The sequence below is a fragment of the Pogoniulus pusillus genome, chromosome 17 (genome assembly GCF_015220805.1).
Source record: "Pogoniulus pusillus isolate bPogPus1 chromosome 17, bPogPus1.pri, whole genome shotgun sequence".
Classification (NCBI taxonomy): domain Eukaryota; kingdom Metazoa; phylum Chordata; class Aves; order Piciformes; family Lybiidae; genus Pogoniulus; species Pogoniulus pusillus.
Window position 1 is genome coordinate 7,231,385 of NC_087280.1, and position 25,381 is coordinate 7,256,765.

Genomic DNA, 25,381 nt, shown 5'->3' on the forward strand with positions numbered 1-25,381 from the left:
TTCGTTGATAAAAATATTAAATAGCACAGGTCCCAGCACAGACCCCTGAGGGGCACCATTTGTCACTGCTCCCCATCTGGATTTCAGGCCACTGAGCACCCCTCTCTGGATGCAACCATCCAGCCAATTGTTTATCCACTGAATAGTCTACCCATCAAATTCACATCTCTCCAGTTTGGCAAGCAGGTTATTGTGGGGAACTGTGTCGAAGGTCTTGCACAAGTCCAAACAGATCACATCCGTAGGGTGTCCCTTATCTAACAACTTAACCACTTTATCATAGAAAGCAACTAGGTTAGTCAGGCAGTACCTGCCCCTAGTAGAGCCATGCTGACTGTCATGAATCAGTGCTCTGTCCTCCAGCATGGCATCCAAGAGGATCTGTCCCATGCTCTTCCCAGGCACAGAGGTGAGGCTGACAGGTTGGTAGTTCCCAGGGTCCTCCTTTCTACCCTTTTTAAAGACAGGTATAATGCTTCTTTTCTTCAGTCTCCAGAGACTTCACCTGACTGACAGCACTTTTCAGATATCATGGTTTGGCAACTGTGTCAGCAAGTTCCTTCAGGACTCTGGGATGTGTTTCATCACATCCCATGGACTTGTGGACCTTCAGGTTCCTCAATTGATCATGCCCCCTGTCTTCACTTACAGTGGGTTTTCACTCTGGTCTCTAACTTGTAGGCCAACGACATGAGAGCCATGAAGAGAGGGGTTGCCAGTGAAGACAGAGGCAAAGAAGTTGTTGAAAATCTCTGCCTTCTCCCCAGTCTGCTGACACTAGTTCCTGCTTTTGCTCATTGTGGGGGGATGCTTTCTTTAACCTTCCTTATATGGTTAATGTACCTCTAAAAGCCTTTTCGTTTTTCTTAGCATCCTTTGCCAAGTTCACTTCCAGCTGTGCCTTAGCCTTCCTGACCTCATCCCTACACACCCAAGCAACATCCCTATACTCTTCCCAGGACACAAGTCCCTTTTTCCATTTTTTGTGTAGCCCCATCTTACCCTTGAGTTTGATCAGCAGGCCACAGCTCAGCCACGGTGGTCCCTTGCCCTTCTTGCCTGACTTCTTACATGTGGGGACTGAGATGTTTTGTGCTCTATAAAGAGCATCCTTAAAGATCTGCCAGCTTTGCTCTGCTCCCTTGTCCCTGAAGGCTGCTTCCCATTGGGGCCTATTAATTAACTCCTTGAAAAGCCAAAAGTTTGCTTTCTTAAAATCTAGAGTCCTAATTGTGGTTCTCTTTGTCTTCATCTGCCTTAGGACAGTGAACTGCACTAGGGCATGGTCACTGCAGCCCAGGCTGCTTTCAACTTTGACATCCCTGATAGTTTTGCCTGCATTTGGGACCAATGGGTCTAACACTTCCCCTCATGTAGCACTGTTAATTTCTTGTCTTAGGAAGCTACCATCTAGGCACTCTAGGAGCCTCCTGGACTGCCTGCAGCCAGCCATGCTACTTTCCCAACAGATGTTAGGATGGTTAAAATCCCGTAGAAGGATGGGAGCCTTTGATTGCACTGCCTCCTCAAGCTGGAGCAAGAGGGCTTCATCAATAGTCCCTGCTTGATCTGGCAGCCTGTAGTAGACTCCTACTAGAAGGTTCCCCTTGTTGTCCTGGTCACCCTCAGTGAACTTGTGTGATGCACTAGGATTGCCAAGGCTTCTGACCGTCTCTGTCATCGACAAGTGCTAGCATTAGCAAAGTCCCCAGCAACCTATTAGATGCTGCAGCAAGGAAGTTCACAGAGCTGCTTAGAGAGAATTGTGTTGCTCACTTTATTAATAAGCTCTGAAACTCTCTGGATTAATGAACCAAAACCCTCATGACCAGAAAAAGCCATTCCAGAAAACATGCCTCTGGCAGGCAGAGCTGTGCCAGATTAACTAAGGGGCTTCAGTAAAGGTTTAGGTTCTGACATTGGATTTTCTTTCTCAAATTATTGGAGTTTGATGATGCATTTTTTAAAGTCAGTGGTGAAACACTGCAGTGCCTTTGTTCATGTGCATAACTAAAACGCTCCTTTTAAGGCACTTTCAGTCTCACTGTACTGATGTTTTCTTGCTTTACTGTGTGAACCATCTGGTGCTGGATTACTATAAATTGTCAGGAAGAGACCAGCCTAAAAGAGTCAGTAAGAATGAAGTGCAAGATTTGTTTCTATATTTTTTTTTTGCAATTAGTTGTCTTTCCTGAAACTCCTAGGAACACTATTCCTATGCACAGTATACATAATGGTGAGATTTATGTCATGTGGAAGCCTGTGTAATTAAATTTAAACAAATGTTGCTGCATATGCTGTTTTATCCCTTCTTTTAGAATAATGAGATGTTTCCTGTATTCAGGGTTCATTAAAGGATTTAATCATCCTAGAGATTGTGAAGTATTATTAATACACAACATTTATTTGGCTGGAATGTTATAAGCTTCCTATTATTGTGGTTAGTCAGAGGTACCACCCAAAAACTGAAGCCAGCTGCTGCTTTGACCTGTTTCATACTCATGCTCTGCAACAGTCTGTGGAAGGAGCGCCAGCCAATTGTGATTTGCTGTCATTTCAGGTTCACAAGTGCTGCTTTCAGATCAGCCTATGTTGCAAGTTGGCAGTTGCAGTTTTGTACAGGCTTATGAATGGATTTTTTTTAAAGACAAAGACAATGGCAGGAAACAAGCTTTCTTAATGGCTTGCTTCTGTGGTTTTCTGTGCAGACCATGGATAGTTGTAACCTGCTTTACATCTTCATGGAGCTCATATAACTTAAGCATTAGCTGGAGCAAGTTAAGCCTTCATATTACAGACAAGTAGTGTCAAGTTGGTTGTATGTGAGCTTGCCTGTCTTGGGTAGATAGTTTGGAAATGGGAAGAATGTTGCAAAGAGTAAATGTGTCTGAAGGGGTATAAACAGAAACACTGTCTGCAGAAATGTATGTGAACCAGTTCCTGTCTTTCTTTCCTCTCCTTTTTGCCTGTGTAGTATGGATTCTACTTGACATCATGCAGCATTATTTTAAAGCTCTTTCTGTCCAGCTTCTTGCCCTGCTTGTTGCTGTTTATTTTGACAACTACTGCTTTCACTGAGAGTGAAGAAATTGAAGTGTCATAAAACTGAATACTGTCTCTTCACAGTCCTCTTGACATTGATTTTATTTTGTGAGAGAAACCCTTGACAGACTACCTACTTCACTGCTTGGACTTTCAGTGTTACTGACTGCATTAGACATAACAGCTTTAAAAAACACATAAAGCTCTGGCTATAAAAAAAGGTCTTTATACTTCAGGAAATTACTATTTTTAGTTGACTTCATGCAAGAAATGGTGACTGGGGAGTTTCTTTGATTAAGTAGTTACTGTATGATCAATGAGATTTTTAATACTTCTAATGCATTATTAAATACAGCCTCTAGGAAGCCTTACAGCTCCTGATGGTACAGCTCCTGAGAAGGAAAAGAAATCTCCAGCACCTCAGACTAAAGGAGCCAGAGGGAAAGGAAAAGGGAAAAAAAAGGGAGGAAAAGGAAAAGAAGAGCCAGAAGAAGAAACAGACCCAAGAAAGCTTGAACTCTTGAACTGGGTGAGACAAAAGTATTTGCACTAAAATTGTTAGTTTTTTTTTTTCTTTTCTTGCTGGGGAACAAAGAAGAATAATACACATTTTCATTCTGTAGAATGCTCATCTGCACATTCTCACGAGATCAGCAGTAGATTCTGCAGGGATGCTGCAGTCTTTGTGACAGGAATTCCCTCTCTTACCCCATGAGCACCACATGCAGCCATACCACAACAGTTCAACTCAATGTTTATCTGCTGCGTCTTCTTCCCTGCACATCAGAATAAAATAACACCAATGAACATCCTCATCCTTCCTTGTACATGTTATGTATCTAGTGAGGACAGTGTAAGCATCTCCCTTTCTAAGTGCTTCGTTTTCCATTTGCAGTTGATTAGATTGTTTTGTTTTCTAGTTTAAAGTTTTTGTGTCAAGGTGATTGCTGCTCAAATGGTTCTCTTGTCTCTTATTGAGGGAGAATCCTTACACCATAGTAAGAGAAGATCAGTTAGGCTTCCTGACGAACATTTTCCAAAGTCAAAACTGAACTGGAGAAGAAAAAGGAAGTGCTTTTCTCCAAATTATTTGAGTCTTTCAGCATTAGATATTGTTTTTTTTTCTCTGAGGCAACAGTTTGAGTGGATGATACATATGCAAGTTATCAGGATGAATTATTATATCAATCTCTTCTTAAATGTATAAAACATGTTTTTCCTAAATTTTAATTTCTTCCTATCAGGTTGAGCAAATAAATCTTTTTCATGTTATGTGTCAAGCATTATATGCCTGATTTAGTTAAAAATGCTAAGCAAAATGATTGAAAGATATAGTTACATTGCTAAGGATTTCTTCCACTGCTCTCATCTTGCCCAAAATCTTGTTGGCAAATTCTGCCATCTGCATTGACTTGCACGTGGGTAAAATACATTTTTCTGAATACATTTTCACTTACAGATTAATCAACATACTTGGAAATTTACATTTTCATTACTTAGGATATTCTCACATGGTTGTTGGCCAGCTAAGTCTTCTGTGCTCAGGCAGTCTCACATTCTCCATTTTATGATTCAGGTGAATTCCCTGGAACAGGCTATGCTGGATGCACTGGTTCTGGATCGAGTGGACTTTGTGAAACTACTCATTGAGAATGGAGTGAACATGCACCACTTCCTCACTATTCCTCGACTGGAAGAGCTTTATAATACTGTGAGTGAGCAGAAATATTAAAATGCCCTCTAATAGCTTTGCCTCTGTATTTAACAGGGATGTCCTTTTTCTTCTTCTCCTTCTGAGATATGCTGGTTTGACAAAAATCTCTGAGCCCTGACAGTACACAGATGTTGGATAGCAGTGAAGGAAGCCATTGCTACTACTTCTAATGCCCTATTATTTCCCTGCATATACACATTCCCATTTAATAAGCTTGATGAAGCTTTTACCAGCTATTGCAGCTTACTATATGAGTATAGTGATGTATTTGAACTACATGTTCAGAACACCTACAGAAGTAATGGAGATAGTAAAAAATTAATACCAGACAGTACCAGTCATTTACTTTTAATGTCAATTACTTTTCCTGTATGTATATTTTTAATATGATTGAAATAAGCCTGTAAATGTAGCAAAGTACTTACACAGCAACTTTTGCTCTTGGCACATTGCAGGAATCATTATCATTTTTCCTCATGGCCTAGCAAAGCAAAATGTTCTTCTCAAAATCATGGTACATCATGCCTTTTAATTCAAATTCTCCCCATTGCACAGTAAAATCATCAAGAACACAGCTATTTCTAGACTTCTAGGCTGTTTTACTTTGCATCATTTCAGTGGCAAGCCAGAGCAACATTCATACAACATCAAACCTCAGTCTAGCCCTCAAGTCCCTTTCTGGCTCCTGCAGCAAGTACAAGTGTAGACAATACCACAAACAACTGTGACCTGAATCACCATGTAAATGATTTTAAGAAAGGAACTATGCAGCTCTTGACAGAAATGTACTTTTCTTTGTAGCCCATATCCTTCTTTTCACCCTTGCAAGAGTGTGATGGCACAGGTTTGCTTAAAGTTGTGTTTACAGTACCAGATCATTCGTTACATTTGTGTTTGCAAAAAAATCTGAAGAATCAAAGCTTTAATGGACTGTGAATGATTTTTGTTTCAGAGACTGGGTCCACCAAATACACTGCATTTGCTAGTCAGAGATGTGAAGAAGGTAAGCTTAACTAACAGGACCATTACATTGGCATGATTACATTAACTATGTGAGTCAACAGTCAGCTTTTGAAATTAGATGGTGGCCATTAAGAAAAGGTTAAAGTACTTCTTGTGACAAACAGTGACGTCGGTCTAAATTGGTCTGTACTGCACTGCTAGTAATTTAAAAACTAAGGAGAGGAAAGTTAAATTTCTAGTAGTGCAATATCTAAGTTGAGTTTAGGTTGATACTGTTTCTTCTCTAGAAGAAGCTTCCAATGCAGCATTTTGAAGGAGAGCAGAATGAAAGGCCTGCTATGTTAAGCAAAACCCTGAACTTGTCTCCCTTTGTTTCCTTGTGTGCTTTTCAGTCACCTTTCTCTTGTCACTCCTACTTTTACCTGGGAAAAAAAGTCTGTTCTGTTTCTCAGTGCTCTAAGTCCTAAATTTGTTATTCATTTGTCTCCATTACATGTACATTTGTTCATTATACATGAATAGGGTCGTTGTAGGATGTATTGTTGTATTTGCTCCCATTAAGGTTTTGGGGGCTTTATTCAGTCAAATTCAGCTACATGAAATGACCTTTATTCTTTTTTGGCAAGGAAAACTCGTGTTTATTCTTGGGGAGGTCAGATGTGGAAATCACGCCATACTGTGCTAATGTATAATTCATGTTGATCTGCTTCATAGTTTAACACTTTTCTCATTCATTGTTTGTCTTTTTGAGTGTTACTAATTCTCTTCTGCATTCTGCTTTCTGTCTGTCTCCTTTTCATTGCATTTTCACGGCTCGCTCATTCAGCGGCAGTCTCGGGGATTCGGTTGGGTTAACATGGAGGTGATGCATTAGGACACAGTAGTTTCATCATAGCAACTGTTCAGTCGTGCTGTAGAATCAGTTATTGTTGTAGGATATAGCTTGAACAATGAAGCACAGCTTTCAGCTTGAGATTCTAGCAGAGCCAATGGTACTATCCAGGTTTAAGTGTAGCAGTGACAATCATAGCCTGACTTTTTGTTTGATTCTGGGCTGTGGATTGATTTAAATCATGTTCTGCATTGTAGTCTTAAGTCCACAGATAATATTATGATGAAAAAGTTTTCATGAAATGTAAAGTATGCCTGATATTCACCATGAAATTAAGTCATGCTTTTATACTGGATTAATGACAATCAGTACAAAATGATGTAATTCAATCATTATAACCTTTTCAAACAACTCGGGCTTGTATGGACTCTGACAGACACATTGGACAAGTGAATCAAATTAAAAATTTGTCCACCACTGTAAATAATGCCAACAACAAACTGAAGAAAATCTGGTCTCAAAATTTTGTCATTATATAAATCAATTATCATTAATTTAGTACAACTATTCAGAGACTGAAACCAGCGGCTTTAAATAATACTTGTGTGCCAATTTAAATGCGATGTAATATGACAAGCCAGGCAATGTAATGTATGTTATCTTTTCCTATCCTAAGTCCTCATTCTTTATTTTTTTTTGTTTTGGTAGGGAAATCTTCCACCAGATTATCATATCAGTCTAATAGATATTGGTCTTGTGCTTGAATATCTCATGGGTGGAGCTTACCGCTGCAATTATACTCGGAAAAGTTTTCGGACTCTTTATAATAATCTATTTGGACCAAAGAGGGTAAGAACGAGTTCCATCTGGATGTGGCCATCATGCTGATGGTAAAAAATAAGTAATACTTTGTTCCATTATCTGTGTTGAAATACTACATGGTAAATTCTAAAGAAATGCCAGAGGACGCAAGTTTAAACTGCAATAGCGTAGTTATATGAGGAACCTGTGAAAATTCTGTCAGAGGATGAAAGGACCCAAAAGGTGGTAAATACATATTGGACTGGATGATCTTGGAGGTCTCTTCCAACCTGGTTGATTCTATGATCTGGACATTAATTTCCTCCTATTTCAGTAGTTTGCAATCCAAGCATTTTCTAACTGTGATGTTTGCGTATTTACATATTCTTATTTCAAGTAGTTAAGCCAGTCCTATTGTTAGCCTTCACCTGGGTAAGACAGACACTTTAGTCTGAATACAGAAGAGCAATGAACCTGTTACAGTAAGTCCTGTAAAGAACTGCTCTGAGTGTAAATCTTACCCTGCGGAAACTGTCATCTCAGTAAAACACTTCACAGGCACATACCAATGCTGAGAATAACAAGTAGAATCAGCCCATTCCAATGCCAATCACTCTCTCTGTGAAGAACTTCCTTCTAACATCCAGCCTAAACCTCCCCCGGCACAACTTGAGACTGTGTCCCTTTGTTCTGTTGCTGGTTGTCTGGGAGAAGAGACCAACCCCCACCTGCCTACAACCTCCCTTCAGGTAGTTGTAGATAGCAATGAGGTCTGCCCTGAGCCTCCTCTTCTCCAGGCTGCACACCCCCAGCTCCCTCAGCCTCTCCTCATAGGGTTTGTGTTCCAGGCCTCTCACCAGCTTTGCCACCCTTCTTTGGACACGTTCCAGCACCTCAACATCTCTCTTGAATTGAGGAGCCCAGAACTGGACACAGTCTGGACCTTGCTTTGTTAAAAATCCTGTTCTAAGCCAATGGAATAATTTTCTTCATTAGCTTATTTGTTTGGTTTAGCTGTGGAAGTCAAACAAAACTTCTTGCTTTAATTACAGAAAGCCCCACACTAAGAACTTAGACCTACATATGGTCAGAAGGCCACTTGAAGCCCAAATATTCTGTGGCCAATATAATAGTACATATATATATCCAGCGTAGCACTAGTTGATGGAACAAAAAATTAAACCTTTTATATAAAATGTAAATAGAACAGAAGTATTTTTAAATGGGAAGTTTTGAGATATTAGAATACTGATTATAATTTCTATAGTTTCCTGTGGGTGTCTGCACTCTGCCTATACATAGAAGCACTTTTTAAGCTTTTGTGACCATGTGGTGATTTCAATTCTCAAACTTGTATATTTTTGACTGACTCATTTGACTCTTCTACCTGAATTAAAATCTTTCACATGAGTACAAGATGGAAAGTATTTTCTAATCTGTTGCCTTTCTGCAAATACAATTAAGAAGGAGATTCATTAATTGTTCCATTATTGATAGGATTATTTAGAAGAGTAAGCTTAATAATAAATGCTGTGCATTTGTAAATGCAAATGTGTTTTTCCTTGGTTTTGTTTGGTCTTTGTATTTTCCCTTCCATCTAACTGATTTTCTTTTCTATTTTTAACATTCAGCCAAAAGCTCTTAAACTACTAGGGATGGAGGTAAGATGGATTTGTTGTAAAATACTGGTTTTGTCATAGCATTTCGTGATACAATTCTGCTCTTGCTCTTAGCTTTTTCACCATTACTGTGTCTCAAAGAAGATTCCAGATAGACAGAATTTTCCATTTGGCAGGCAGCCTGTGAAAGACTTCTGTCATTTTTTTCCATCGGTAGGGTCTTGAGAGCTGCTTAAAGCTTTTTTTTTTATGTTGCTCAAACTGAAGTGTCTCCACTTGACAGTAGGTGTGGCCCCATTCTCTTCTTCAAAGAGAAAGGTGAAAAGAAAAACACTTCTTTTACCGAAGCGTTCAGTAAATTGATGTTTTAATTTCCACCATTAGCAGCCCTAAAACAGGATGTTTAGACTCTTTAGCTATTTCTCTTTCTTAGCCAAGGTTTTGTTTTGATTTGATATTCCTAGTGTGAGGAGGACCTAATATTTGTCCTCCTTCTGACATTTTCTGTCTTGTGCTTCAGAGATGCTCAAGACATTCTTAATTGTATGGAATTAATGACTTCTGAATTTTCCATAAGAGAGAGAGGTCAATACTTTCAGTTCTTAAACTGGTGGAAGAAAAATACATACTTAACTGTTGAGCTGAAGAGTCATCTTAGGAAACATGGGATGTGAGCCTAAGCCCTGAATTTGGCTTTGAGTTCATATGTTGTCACAACACAGTGCATTGTGCTGAGCTTGCTTGAACAGGAGCTGTTCTTGTAGAATGGTAGTTGCTTTTACTTGCAATCTGCTTCTGGGAATGGAATCAAGGTCTTCAATGATGATGAGCTCTGTCTGCACCTATATATGCAATGTTCTTCCTACATTATTTAAACCCTAATTTTCCCAATCATGGCTTTTCTCCCTTCAGGATCCTGCTTCATTGTCAGTACTTCCCTTCAGTTACTTCCATGTTGGTTCCTGTAGTAATGGCCTATCCTCCCTATCCCTTTAAGAAATGGGATACTTAAACCTTTCATTTGCACTGCATACATAAGAGAAGATTGCTTTTTCAAAGGTGAAGACTCCTTTTAATACCTTGCTGTTCTTAAGGATGCTTCTGCCTGGCTTTTCCATTTGCATGTTCCCACACTCTCCACCTGCATATCAGTCCGAAAATTGCTTTGATACCCGTAAGATATGCAGCACTGTCCTTCAGGGATAGATGCAGACATATCACACTAGAAATTGCAGTGGAATGTATTCATCGTGAATTCAGGTTCATTAAAGCTTCTTCGATGCTGCAGAGGAGTTAATTAAATATTAATTAATTGCAAATCAACTTGTGCAATTACAGATGCAGTAGAGATCGACTTACAATGCAGCATAGGGTGATGCCTCCAGTACTGCAGAGTTCTGCTGTACTTACCCAAGATGGGTGACTTGTAACTAAGTGTGCAAGAAAGAGTTCTCTGATTAAATTATCAAGCTGTGCATGCTAACCCAGTGCATGCTCTGTCAGATACTCTTCACAGTCTGATGACTATTGGCATGCATTGTACCAGACAGCAAAACATACTACAGTTTTATTAATATGCCCTCTCAGTACTTGCGATGTGCATGGTGCAGTTAGCTAAGCTGTTAAATATTGATGGAAATTTTTCCACTTCCCAGGACGATGAGCCTCCCACCAAAGGGAAGAAGAAGAAGAAGAAAAAGGAGGAAGAGATTGATATTGATGTGGATGACCCAGAAGTCAGCCGCTTTCAGTACCCCTTCCATGAACTGATGGTATGGGCTGTGCTGATGAAACGGCAAAAGATGGCACTCTTCCTTTGGCAGCGAGGGGAGGAAACCATGGCCAAGGCACTTGTGGCCTGTAAACTGTACAAATCTATGGCACATGAATCTTCTGAGAGTGAGCTGGTGGATGACATCTCTCAGGATCTGGACAACAACTCAAAGTTAGTTGACACAGGGCAGGTTTTATGTCTACTTGATATGGGGGATTGTCTGAGCTGCTGAGAAACTTTTCGTAAAGTCCAGTTGATTTCTAGAATGTAGGTTCACAGAATGCCATTTGAAGCTGATTTATCGACAGTAATCTGAATCTGAAGGCAACACTAGCAAGGAGGACACTTGCATCTTCTGACAGAAAATATTCTTTCTTCAGCTTCTCTGTCTAAAAATATCTAGTTCTATTTCACAAAGTCATTTTCAGGATTTAGTCACATATGTTAAAGGCTATCTGATGATATAGCCAACCTGGCTTTAAGATGTTACTGATCTAAGCAAATTCTCTGCTCACTGAAAATTTGTTTGGAACTGTTGTATGCTGTCTCTTATCAAGCTTTAGAATAAGTAGATCTTGCCATTGTACATGTGTGTGCAAAAACATAACACCCTGTGAATGGAATTAAAGCCACAGATATGAGCGAAGATTGATTTCTAAATCAAACTTGACTGAATTTACCTTGCACTTTCCAGAGATTTTGGCCAGCTGGCTGTTGAACTCTTGGATCAGTCCTATAAACATGATGAGCAGATTGCCATGAAACTGCTAACCTATGAACTGAAAAACTGGAGTAATTCCACCTGCCTGAAATTGGCTGTGGCAGCTAAACACAGGGACTTCATTGCTCATACATGCAGCCAGATGCTCTTAACAGATATGTGGATGGGGCGACTACGCATGCGGAAAAATCCAGGCCTTAAGGTATTTCTGTTCTGCAGCTGTTTGCAAAAGAAGTAGTTTGTTGCATGTAACACTGAGTTATATGTAATGTAGAACAAATCTGTTTCCTAATTGTAGATGTTTAAAGAACATATCTGTTTTAAGGCTAAATTTTCAGTTTGCAAATTCAGATTACCTAAGGAACATTCCCCCATGACAAAGGAAAATAGAAATTCATAAAAGGCATTGTCTGAATGGAATTTGAGAATGAAGTTGTGGCTTTCAGTAAATTATAAGATCTGTTCACTGGAAACAGACACCTTGTGATTAAGGTTGCATATGAGCAAAAGGATCTCCCTCCTTTAAGGGTCCACACAATGGGAATAGAGAGAAAATGAATCAGATGTGGATTCATGCTTCTTATGTTGCTTAATATTGTACCAGAAGACACAGAGTTGACTCAATACTGAAAGAGTGAAATCTGCACAATAAGATCTCAGCAAAATCACTGGGTGATTTTCATTTCCCTCTTCTGTTATTTGATGATATGATCTCTTTTAATGATGTTTCTCAATTGTTGGATTTTGTCAAAAATTAGTCACGTGGAGAAGGTGGTGCAGAAAAGAAACATGAGTTGGGCAATGTTAATTAAGCAGAGCAGTGCTTGCTTCTGTGTGTTTTCATGTGAATACAATCCCTTCTTGGTTACATAATGCAGTTGCTGTCACCCAAATGGCGACCCCCTGTGATGATGCCACCTTCAGTCTCACATCCTTAAATCCCCCCTATTACTGACAAAGTGCTGTGCATATCTTCCCGGGCCATACTCCCAAGCTTGCTGACATACATGTTGCACTCTCTCATTCTCAATTTATTTCTGCTTTCCCATGTTTCCTTCTTAAAACCTGTTTATAATCTTCAGGCAAGAGTGTGGCTGTTCAAATTGCATCATGGTGCTTTCTACATGTGTTCAGTCAGTCTGCTGATGTTCTAGTTTCCTTAGCTACATTCTTGTCTTTGCTTCTTTTCTGTACTTTTTGCAACTTGTGCTTGTGTTTCTGTATCTCAGCAATTTCATACAGTAAGAGAGCTCTCCCAGTGCTAGCTGCAAAGCTTCTCTTACCTTTCACAAGTTTTGTAAATATTGAGGGCAATTCTATTAAGTGTTAAAGTAACAAACCTGAAGCCTTCTTCCAGCTGTCCCTGTGTCCATTCCATGGAGTTTCTCTGCACAGCCCTCGTTCTGGAGGACAATTTCTTAACTGCAGTGTATTTGTGGAGATCAGAAGCAGTCCAGAGTGTCATCTTTCCATACAAGACCTTATTGCCAGCACTTCATGAGTACTACTTACTGATTTTTGTAGGTTTAAAGATAGCAGAGTATCCTGAATACTGTACAAAAGAAAATCTTGGTTTTGGGATTTGCCTTGTTATGAAAATTCTTAATGTAAACAAACAGTATCATCTGAGTTGGATTCTTTCTTGGTTTACAGGTTATAATGGGGATTCTCTTCCCTCCCACCATCCTTTTCCTAGAGTTTCGGAGTTATGATGATTATTCTTACCAGACATCAAGAGAAAATGAAGAAGGCAGAGAAAAAGAGGAGGAAAATGTGGTCAGTAATGGAGCTTACTTACAAATTCTAATATCTCAAGAGTGTTGAGTTTTTCAACTTCTCTGGTTATGCTGTAGGGCACTCAGGTTAAAACTAACTGCTTCTGTGACATAAAAATCAGTGAAGAGTTTGGGAGAGTATAGTTTGGATTCTCAGGGCATGTAAATACTCTGTGTACTTGCACAGATTTATGGAATTTGTATTTTTAAGAAGAGGTCTGAGGAAAAGATACTGGTTTTACTGTTGTTTATTGATAAAAACCATCAACTTTGCTATTCCAGGATGCAAATGCAGATACAGGCTCCAGAAAAGGAGATGAAGAGAATGGGAAAAAAAAACAAAAGAGCCTCCCAATTGGAACAAAGATCTATGAATTCTATAATGCACCTATTGTCAAATTTTGGTTCTACACAGTAAGTCACAATGATTAAACTCCTAGTGATTGTTTTTCTCACACCTGCAAAAATAATAACCAAATAATAAACAAATAAAGAGCACTGTCTTACATGGAATCTGATGACAAAAGAGCCTCCTTTATTCAGGGAAAAATGCATAGACAGTGAAACAGAATGAATAGCTGAAGCTTATGCTGCCAGTCTCTAAAATTCCTGCATACTTTGAAGAAAGCCCTGTCTGGCTAATAATAGACCAAACTCAGTGCAAGCTCCACAGTCCTGTCACTCAATCCAGACTAGTCTGGATTCTCTTGTGTTGTAAAGGCTCTGGCTCCTGCATTGAAATACACTTTAGGGCCCAAGAAATAATGCCTAACATCAGTGCTTGCCATTTGCTCTGTTCACAGTTAAGCTCAGATAAGTGCAGCCTCGATAGAAGTGCAGATTTCAGCCTGATACAACTTGCTAAGCACTTCTATTCAAATAATTAAAACCAATTAAACTAAAATATTTACGTTTGACTAGCATCTAATTTTCTCTGTAGTACCTCAAGAATAACCTGGTGCTAAACTTTCTTTTAATTAAAAAAATGTAGTACTGCTCATACAGTCTGTGTGTGCCCTGTAGAAAGGATACTGGCCTACTTCTCATTCATAGTTAGGGCCTTCAATACCTAGTATGTCATAGTAGGGGATTAGTTTCAACACATCATAATCACAAAACACTATTCTGATACCTTTTTGCTGCACATATTAATAATTTAAAAGCAAGATTCCTATTTAATTTCAGTGAAAAGTATTTAACATTGTTTCATGGTGCAAAGAAGTTACATTTTAGTAGATGAAAAAGCCCCAGGGACAGAGGACTCAATGTAGAGTGGTTTGGAATTGTTTTGCTTCTTCCAACAAATGAGATAATTTAGCTGTCTGGATTGTGTGTTCGACAACATATGCCATTCCTTCAACTGCTGGAGGACTGTGATCTGTGTCAACAGATGACAGTTATAGGAAGGACATTAGAAGCAGACTGCTTCCTTCAGAGAAGAAAATCTCTTTTCACTTGTGCAAATAAAGGTCTTTCAACAGCTGAATCTCCTGAGGCACGGAGACATCAGCATCACCAGTTTGACATTTACCCTAATGGCAACAGATCAATAGCCCAGAACATCCAATTGGAAATTAATTGAGACTGATGTTTTTCTGTGTGCAAAAGTGGTTGTGGAATAAGCCTGGGATCCATCAGCTGGTGCACATAAAGGATTTTAATTTTTTGTAGATATCATACCTTGGCTACTTGATGCTGTTTAATTATATCATCTTGGTGCGGATGGAACGATGGCCATCGATCCAGGAATGGATTGTCATCTCTTACATTGTGACATTGGCTTTAGAGAAAATAAGAGAGGTAAAGTCTGACCACACCAGCATTTCATATTCCTTAAAAGGAAGGTCACTTTTAGAGGTAATAATGACATGGACTTGTGCAGAGGGTTGAGAAGCGGTATTTGTCCAGAGCTCTTGGTGTAAATGTTACTGATTAAAACCTACAACAAAAACAGGCTTACTGAAGCCAAGATAGAAACAAAGATTAAAACAGAGCCCAGAGAAGGCCACCAAAATGACCAGAGGATTGGAACACCTTTGCTATGAAGAAAGGCTGAGACAGTTGAGGTTGTTCAACCTGGAGAAGGCTCCAGGGAAGACCCTATTGCAGCCTTTTAATACTTAGAGGGGGCTTAGAAGAAAGACAGGTGGAGAATTTTTACCTACACCTGTAGTGACAAGGGACAACCATTTTAAACTGAAAGAAGGTAGGTTTCAATGGGACATAAGGGAGAATTTTTTTATTATGAGGATGGTGATGCACTGAAACAGCTTGCCCAGAGGAGTTGTAGACACTCTGTCCCTGGAGTTGTTCAAGTCAGATTCAACAGGGCTTTGAGCAACATGATTGCATTAAAGATGTCTGTGCCCATAGCAAGGCGATTGGCTAGATGACATTTCTAGATCCCTTCCAACACAAACTTTTCTATGATTCTATGAAAAAGAAATTTTGCCTGCTAGTAACTAAAAGTATGCTGTTTGGGAAAAATTCTGCTGGCAGTGAAGGGGCTCTCAGGCACTAATTGAACATGACAAGATTGGCCTTTTTTGTGACCATTGTTTCAAAAAAGCAGCTTGGAGTTTTCCCTAGTAATTATTATTGTTGTTTGTTTTTTATTTTGTTTTTATTTCAGATTCTGATGTCAGAGCCTGGCAAGCTGAGCCAAAAAGTAAAAGTTTGGCTCCAAGAATACTGGAATATTACTGACCTGGTGGCTATCTCAGTATTTATGATAGGAGCAATTCTTCGCCTACAGAGCCAGCCTTACATGGGTTATGGAAGAGTGATTTACTGTGTAGATATCATTTTCTGGTACATTAGAGTACTAGATATCTTTGGTGTGAACAAATATCTGGGACCTTACGTCATGATGATTGGAAAGATGGTTAGTATTTAAATTGCTATCAATTTTGTATTTCAGAGCTTCATGGGAACTACATTCAGTTCTGGTTTTTAAAAGAGGTTTTTCATCCAACTAGGAGTCTGAATACAAAGTCTGTGAAGAAGTTGCCATGTGAATTTCACACACATGCTAAATGGTGCAGTACTCCTGTTAATAACTGCTTGAATCAGGAGAGAATTTTTTTTCCAACCACCCTGTGGACACTTGTATCAGCAATAACAGATTGCTGGGACAAACCCATCAGTTACCTCTTTGCGAGCACAGAAATGCATAGCATAAAGCAATTGATGCAAAAGAGAATGGAGATAGCAAAGATTTTGGCATTTTCTTTTTTTTAGTTATAAATCTAGTGTTCCTTTAAGTTACTGTGTTTACTGCATTTTTATTTATCCTTACTTCACGAGCAGTAGCTAAAGGATAATATCCAGAAGATTGTGGGAATGTGTTTGTTTTCTTGATGCTTTCTTGTTTACTTTTATGCTACTGCACTACCTGGTGATGTTAAGAACCTCTGGGTGGTCTTTCCATGCAGATGATTGACATGCTCTACTTTGTGGTCATCATGCTTGTGGTTCTGATGAGTTTTGGTGTAGCCCGCCAGGCTATCCTGCACCCAGATGAGGAGCCTTCTTGGAGATTAGCTCGCAACATCTTCTATATGCCCTACTGGATGATCTATGGAGAGGTGTTCGCAGACCAGATAGACCGTAAGAGTAGAATTCATAGTAAGAGTCTGTTTCCTGTTTCTGAGGCAGATGATCAGATCCAAATTAATGCTTACTTTTAATTTGGAGGTATTGTTTTGTCTTTATGATTGTATTATTGTTGTTCTTGTTTTCCTGTGACAAACTGAACAATTTTTTGTTCCCCACTTGCATGTCTTACCTATGGGTTTATATTCAAGTTCAGTTAACACTGAGAATGATATGGTCTAGAATACTCTTCTGTCCAAGTATATAACAGCATTAAGTGTTCTGTTTACTTGCAAAGATCAGCAGAGATCATTCCAAAGTGTCTTTCTGAATCAATATTTAACCAGTACTTAAAACAGGAGATGAAAATACACATATCCTTTTCATCTCCACTGTACAGCATAGACTGTGAGCTAACACATTTTTACTCCCATTGATGCACCTATCAGTTTTCCAGAAATGTTTCCATTTCATGAATCACTCACCTGTGGGAAAACAAACCAAAATAGAACACTCTACTTGATTAGCTCTGAGTGTGGGGATAACCTTTGTCATATAAAATGTGCACAGTTTAAAAACCTTCCCAGGTCAGAAGTTTTGCTGTGTTAGTAGTTTAAACCCAAACTAACTTGAAAATGTATGATTTTGTTCTCAAGATTTAAATAGGAGTGGCTGCCCAAGTTGTTCTACTGGTATGACTAGCCTGTATTACAATTCTTCTATAAATTTCATATGTCTAGAAGTCTATGGAGTGAGGTTTGAGCCTCTTTTTGCTTTCACTTTGATCTATGTGTGGTTCTCTGTAAACACACTGCAAAAACAACCTCAGAAGTCACTGGGGGGTGATTGCTATGAGCAGCCTAACGTGACTGTGTTAAGTGCTTATGAGTAGTTTTGCCAAGACCCAGAAGTGCAAACAATTTATGGAAAAAGTATTCTATTAAATTTTCAATCTGAAAGCAGGTAGTTGGACTTAGGTCAAGAGCTTCACTGAAGCCAGAATGTCAGCTAAAGATGAAGATCACAAATCACAGAATTGCTGATCTTGGAAACCACATTAGGAGATCATCCTAGTGAAACTTTTCTGCTCCAAGCGGGGTAAATTAGAGCAAGCTGCTCAAGGACTGTCCAGTCAGGTTTTTAATATCTTGAGGGATGAAAATTGTGCAGCCTCTCTGGGCAGTCTGATTTAAATGCAGTTAATGAAGTTTCCATATTTTTACCTTTGTCCATTGTCTCTTCTCTTTTCACTATATCCTACTGAGAAGAGTCTGGCTCTGTATTTACTCCCACCCACCATCAGGTAGTAACATCTCCCTCAACTCTCTCTTCTCCAGGCTAAATTATCCCAGCTTTTTTTAGCCTTCCTTGCCTCATTTGTCAGATATTCCAATCACCTTAAAAATCTTTGCCCTTTGCTGGAGTCTTTCCATTATGTCCATGTCTGGTTTCTGTGAGGGAGCCCAGACCTAGACACACAAGTTCAGATGTGGTTTCACCAGAGGTGAGTAATTACTTCCCTTAACTTGCTGGTAACATTTTTCCTAATGCAACCCAGAATGTTCTTGTCTGGTTTACTGCATTTAGAAGATGCCCATGAGCAAGAAGTTAGTGGCATCTAGTACTCCACAGCATCATATTTGTAAACAATAGAGCAGCCTGCCTGTGTTTCTTCCAGTAGTGTGAGTTTGTTTACAATTGCCATTTAGGAGTTGGCGAGCAAGTATCCATACTGGTAGTCAAAATGGGACCTGATGAACTTACAGGCTGTAACAATATCACTATCATGAGTATTGATGGAAACAGAATCAGCTGGCAGCATCAAAGCCATAATAGCAAAAAGAATGTTATAGTGTGATAATTTTGAGTTGTTTTGTGTTCACAGTGACCACCAGTTTTGTTTACTTGCCTGAAACATTGTGCATATTTAAATGATCATCTGCTAGAAGCATTTTGTGATTTATCATTAGTATCATTAATTCACTGCCAGATGTAACATATGGGGAAAACATGAAAAGGAAACTGCAGGATGCAATGAATTTATTACAAAGACATTGTTTCTAAGCATGTGGCTCTACTGTTCTGATATTTGAGTTGCTTATCTTTTCTTCATGGCAAAACTGTATTTTCAATCTTATTTTTTTGTTGTTTTTCTAATTTCTGTATTATTCTACTGTTTCCTGTCTTTCTTTCCCTGCCTTCTCCTATTTTGTTCTTTTGGAATGCTGTTCAGTCTATGCCATGGAAATTAATCGTAAGTCTGTGTGGAAAGTTGATTATCTCATTTAGCTGAATATGTTCATTAATATTTTTCTTCACTAGATACTGACATTTCCATTATAAGGCTCATCCAATATTTAAGTGTGAATCTTGTTTTCCTACTGCAGTAGTTCCATTTGAAAAGAAGCAGAGAGAAAATATTTTATTTTAATAGAGATTGCAGATCAGAAGTTTTAATTGAGCTTGTGTGGTTGCTATGACTTGTTTCTAGTACACCAAAACTGATTTTTTTTTTTACTATGATGCATAATTGTCATGCTATAATAAATTCCCTTTGAATGCCAAGATGCAATATTGGTGGGGTGTTGGCAGGATTTTCTTTCCATATGAGTACTTTCATATTCCACATAAATAATATGATTCACTTGACTTCCCTGTTATGATAAAGAGGAAAAATGGAGGTCTTATGTTTAAAAAGCAAGTAAAATAGACTTTATAAATCATAATATAATTTTCTCTTTCAGTCCCCTGTAAATAAGGTCAGTCTGCTTTCAAATAATTTGAAATATTTTTTTCAGATGAGGTTGAAGCATTGGGTTTTTCTGCAAAATATTTAGTCCCCTGGTGGGTCTGTTCACATAAACAAAATCTGCAACAAACTGATTGTCAGACTTAGTATTTACTAAGATTTCAGCTGTAGAACCTGTGCTTGATAAACACTTCACCTGCTCCTAAATGGTTCCACTGGCACTGCACCTAAAGCTAGAACAAACTCCAAGGCATTTTTACTTCAAGACAACCTACATCTTTCTAAGATTATTGCAGGCAATAATTTGACAACAGCTGGATCATTATTCTCAGTTTTTGTCTCATTCTCACCAGTCCATTTTGCTGTTCCTATTTAATGTTGATTTTGTAATCCTCTCTCTTTTCTTTACAATTGTATCTAAAATTTAGAATTACTGTGAAAAATAAAGGGAGCAGAAACTGGGCCAAAAGTAACATTAAAAGCCCTGGACTGGACAAATAATGGTATAAGGAGTCCAGACAGGGGCAAAAGGAGACAGGGCCAGAGTCCATCCAGGGGACAAACACAGGTGAAAGGTCCATTCAGGAGGTGGGTCTGAGACTGCACACCTTTAACAGCTACGGCAGGGACAGGCATGCATAGGGGGTGTAGGTGTAAACCCAGGCAACGCTGGTGAGGATCATTAAGATGATCTCTTCTGTACACTCAGGGGCCCAGTAAAGGTTTCATTTATGCCCAGCAATCTGGGACCACAAGGAAATTCATTTGTATCTTTGGCAAGGTAAGCACATAAGTTTGATAAGGGAATTTATTTTAATTCCACTATTAGTGTGTATCTATGCATATTAAGATCTTGTCCTAGTCTATTATGACATGAAAACAAATATCCATAGAGATCTGAAGATAAATCCACACCATACAGTAAAGTTGGAGCTGCCTTTCAGCTCACTATTATGGGAAAATATTTTTGTATGATGTAGTTAGCAGCAGAATTTGAAATAGAAATTATACGTACTTGCTATTGGAAATAAACTACTAGAATTTGTTCAGCAAATTTTATGATATGCCATCACTGAATAAATATAAGTAGTGTTTTTTAAGTAACCTTTCTCTTTTCCTGTAGCTCCTTGTGGGGACAATCTGTATGATGATGATGGTAAACGCCTCCCTCCATGTATACCAGGGGCATGGCTCACTCCTGCTATTATGGCCTGTTACCTCTTGGTAGCAAATATCCTGTTGGTAAACCTGCTGATTGCTGTCTTCAAGTATGTAAATTGTCATATGCTATCTTTACTTTCTTATTGCTGAGCTCATCAACTGATATTGCAAGGGTTTGCATTCACACTGAGAAGCTCATTAGTCTGTGAACATGACTGGCAAATATTTGGAATAGTGTACATGCTGGGAAAGAGTAGAGGAAAAGGGTGCTTTAAATTTGCCAGCAGTTGCAGTAATGCATGAGAGAATCTGGCTAGTTTCCATTTAGTGAATTGCACTGGAAAGATGTAAAACAGAATCCATGAAACCTGCTGCATACATGCTGGAAGCTGATGTGACCACTAGCAAATGTGATTCTGTGATACAACTGCAGAATGAAAATCTACACATCAAAAGCAGGAGGCTTTTCTGTAATTACTACATCATCTGGCTTTTTTTGCTTTTTCTTTCCTCTTTGGCTTTTCATTTAGAAAAAGAAATTAGGGTCATGCAAAATTTTTACATGACCCAGAAAAGGAATCTATAATGCCCTGAACCAAGAGAAAGTGCAGCTACATGTTGCCATCCGTGGCCAGTGCAAGCAGTGTGCATTATGTACATTCTTAATGTAATTCCACAAATCTGTATTTAGACTTCTCTGAAGTAAAATAAATTTATGCTGACAGTTCTTTCTACACACACTTATGCCATGATTCTCCTGTTATAACCTGGGGATTTGGATTAAAAAGGAAAAAAAAGAACTGAAATATTTATGTGCTAAAAAGACTTACTGAATACACCACCTGAGAAAAGCAGGTGATCCATTTTTTGATGCCCGTAAACATGTACTGTTGGAGGGCTTTGTTGGCATAGGTGTCACAATGACGAACAGTTCATTGAGTGTCCAGAAATCTACCACTCGCAAAGCCTGTGATTCGTTTGATGTATGTCACTTAAAAGGCCAGGAATTTTAAAGTGCTCAAATGCCAGTCACATTGCTACAAGGACCAAAGAATCAGCAGTTTGGGAAGTAGGTCACGCTGTTAACTCTTGTCATCCCAGCGTGGTTGCAAGGGGGTGAGGTCTAGCTGGGGAATTCCTGCTATACAGAAGGCACAGGTTGGAGGCAGACTGTCGCTTATCATTGGTAAATAGTCTCATGTATAGATAGACAAAAGAAGCTAAAAGCTGTGTGTACTGAAGAATTCTCTGGTTTTGAAGGGTTTGGTGAATGTAGATGTTCTAAAGCAGTGAGCTGTCTGAACATACTTTACAATTTCTTGAAAAGCTTTACCTATGACAGAACATAAAGTTTTCTTTATCTTAGTGGGTATTCCCTAACTTTGACTGTTATTATTTCTGGATTGAATGCAGTCAGCTTTTACTGAGCAAATACAATATAAATCATGTTTATAATGCACCTTATTTTGATGCAGAAATGATGAGGCCATGGCTTTCAGGGACATATTCCTTTACAGGAACTATGAACCGTGTTTTTAAGCCAAAAGTTTGAGTGAATAAAATTTGAATTCAGGACATTTTGTGAAAACTTGAAGTCTTCTATGTAGGTCAAGCTGATTAGCACATTAAGGGCAAATTGTGTGAAGCTTCTGCATTTAGCACACAAAATACCTTTCAAGAGTTCAGTACTTTGTGTAATATTAAATACTGACACGTATTAAAAGAAATACTTTGTAACCAAGTCCCAAAATACAACTCAGGTGATTTGTACATTTTTCAAGTGTCTTTTCATTAACATCTAAAGGGCTACATGGGGAGCAAATAGTCTAATAAGACAACAGTTCTGGGTGGTACGCAGGGGATGGAGAACACCTTCTGCTGAGCTACACCCAGAAGCAGTAGTGAAATAGTGAGTTCAACTTAATCTTCAATTCAGCAAGTTCAGCAGCATCAGCCAAGAGCTGAAGCAAGCAAGCTCTATGGCCTTATATTTAGCTGCTACTTTTTTCAGCACAGTGCTTGCTCAATAGTAAGTAAAAACAGGGGCCTAATACAAATTGTACTTACATTCCTTTCCAGTAATACCTTCTTTGAGGTAAAATCAATATCCAACCAAGTCTGGAAGTTCCAGCGGTACCAGCTGATCATGACATTCCATGACAGACCTGTCCTCCCACCACCAATGATTATCTTCAGCCACATCTACATAATCATCAAGCGAATCTGCTGTCGCTGCAGGAAGGGTGAAGGAGACCAGGATGAGCGTGACAGGGGGCTGAGTATGCAAGAACTCTTCTCTACATTGAGCTCTTTGCACCATACTGGCAGAAAGCAGCAGCTTTTCAAATGCTGAGCTATTTTGTTCACATTGAGTGTCAAGTGTATTTGCAGAAGACAGCATGGGACAAATTTTATATCAAGTTAACAGCTCTTAAGCTCTGTGGACTCCTGAGAGAAATGCAATACTGTGCTGCTAATGCAGGTGTTCTTTAACATGCTTTCCTAAAACAATGAGATGGCATCTACTTAATCCAATTTTACTGAATCCTAGTGAAATCCATGTATTGGAGAGGGCAAACCAGGAAACTGAGAAAGGGTCACAGTTTCGAATGTCATCTCCAGAGTCAGCTCTATGTATATCCACTTTCATTTCTCCATTTATCTGTCATTTCACAGGGCAACTATGAGGATTCTTTTAACACACTCTGCCATTGTTGATTATTATTTTCATTATATGCCTTGTTGAATTAGTCAGATGCCTCAATTATCTCTGTATTTCTGCATTTCACAGGAAACTTATTTTGTAAGTAGTTACATTTCTGCACAATATACTCCTGAATTAAAAAGAAAAAAAAAGGGAACTCCTAAGTGTAACACTTTGTCCAAATACTGAGACAAATTCAAGTAAAGGATGAAATCTCCCCAAAAGTTTACATTTTCCTTGGGTTCTCCTTACATAATTACAATTTTTGAAGCTGTTGCCCAAGGAATATCAGGGAAACAATCTGTTAGATTCTATGTTGCCTATAACTGGTGTCCTTTTAAGAACAAGATTTGAATGAAGGAACAAACTGGCAGAGTTTGCTCTAGTCTTTATCCTATAAAACCCATTCAGTTTGTTCAACATGGATGGTTATAAAAGGAAATGATAGTCATAATGCATTACACTGTCTTCAGGGATATGGCCACATTTGGCTGAGCGCTCCTTCCCTATTTACAAAGTCGTCTGTTCATTTAGTGCAGAAATAGAATCTGCAGTATCCATATATCTGCTAAAATGGATTTAAATTGACTGCTAAGGGTTCAGAAAAAGAAACAGATTTTGTTCTTCTGTTTTGCATAGAGTTATTTCTGAATGATGAAGAGCTAAAAAAACTGTATGAGTTTGAAGAACAGTGCGTAGAAGAATACTTCCAAGAAAAAGAGGATGAGGAGCAATCATCTAATGATGAACGCATCAGAGTTACCTCTGAAAGGTACTTATTATAAGAAAAAAAACACTTAACTTACTTGGAACATTATTTGCTTATTTTGTGTCTTCGTTGTAACCAGTTGAGTTAAAGTACAAGAGATTTATGACTTGAAGAACAGCACTACCAAATCAGAAGCTGATCTGAATCCTGAGTAAATATCTATGCAGGTGCATCCCTCACAAGAGCAAGTTTGTTTTGTTGTTCCTGCTAATATGTCACCAAGGCTGCTGGTGTAAGAATATTTTAGTTCATGATGAGTTCTTTCCCTTTCACACCCATGTGAAGATCACAGTTCTGTTTTTCATCTGTCTGAACAAATTACTATTTGTTGAGCTTCCAAAAGCTCACTGAACTGTGAGAAATAATGACTGAGGGTTCTTCCCTTGGACCTGTAATACATGCTAGGTTCCACTACTCACAACTGTTGAATTTTAATCTCGGCCAGAGGTTCTCTTGGAGGCTTTGAACCACAAATTCATTTAGATTTTCAATCCCTTTAAAAGACAGGGAATATTCAGATGTAAATCATTAAACTATTCTGAGGACTAGTTGATGTTTGCATATTGCTGTGTAAGCACACAGTGATAATGGTAGCAGCACTTCTTTTTGCCAGGTCACTTGGGCAGGACTGTTCCCAAAGACTCTGCCTATTCCATTAGTAGTTCTAAGTCAGTCAAAGGATGGGGTCTTTCATCACTTCCTTGAAATGATGAAAATTACAAACATTTTACATACTCTTTCACCTTAATATGTCTCATAGTATTTTGATGACCTACTCCGTGTCTATCTGTCTATCTAACTATCTTCCTTTTAACGTTTCTAATGAGGTAGCTCTCTGAACCATATAATTCTTTAATGGATAAACATCCTCTTGAAAGGAGACTCTGAACATCCTGTATTATTTGTGAAGTTTGAGAATAGAGAGGTAAATTAAATCTGCTACATGGATTCAAGTAGTTTCTACCATGCTATTTATCCATGGCAATTTGTCAAAATCCTAGGTATTGTGGCAGAGAATAAAGCAGGGCTGGTAAGCCTCACTGACTCACTATGGTCTATGGCCACAAAGCAGATTTTCTTATTTCTCATGTCTTCTTGCTCCAGATGCTTCATCATCTTTTGTGTGTGAGAGCAAAAGAATGTTAATTTAATTTCCACAGTTG

At 38.7% G+C, this 25,381-nt stretch overlaps 1 protein-coding gene across 1 annotated transcript in view; it reads left to right on the forward strand.

The window, feature by feature from the left end:
• Positions 1-25,381, forward strand: part of TRPM1 (transient receptor potential cation channel subfamily M member 1) — a 43,367-nt gene that overhangs the window by 13,024 nt on the left and 4,962 nt on the right. The window contains exons 10-25 of the mRNA XM_064157456.1: positions 3,398-3,571; positions 4,619-4,753; positions 5,709-5,759; positions 7,260-7,400; positions 8,984-9,013; positions 10,627-10,916; positions 11,440-11,668; positions 13,120-13,242; positions 13,524-13,655; positions 14,913-15,041; positions 15,874-16,125; positions 16,676-16,850; positions 19,069-19,089; positions 20,708-20,852; positions 22,825-23,024; positions 24,089-24,221. Of these exons, the coding sequence (XP_064013526.1) occupies positions 3,398-3,571; positions 4,619-4,753; positions 5,709-5,759; positions 7,260-7,400; positions 8,984-9,013; positions 10,627-10,916; positions 11,440-11,668; positions 13,120-13,242; positions 13,524-13,655; positions 14,913-15,041; positions 15,874-16,125; positions 16,676-16,850; positions 19,069-19,089; positions 20,708-20,852; positions 22,825-23,024; positions 24,089-24,221 (2,360 nt within the window). The remainder of the gene's footprint in view (positions 1-3,397; positions 3,572-4,618; positions 4,754-5,708; positions 5,760-7,259; positions 7,401-8,983; positions 9,014-10,626; positions 10,917-11,439; positions 11,669-13,119; positions 13,243-13,523; positions 13,656-14,912; positions 15,042-15,873; positions 16,126-16,675; positions 16,851-19,068; positions 19,090-20,707; positions 20,853-22,824; positions 23,025-24,088; positions 24,222-25,381) is intronic.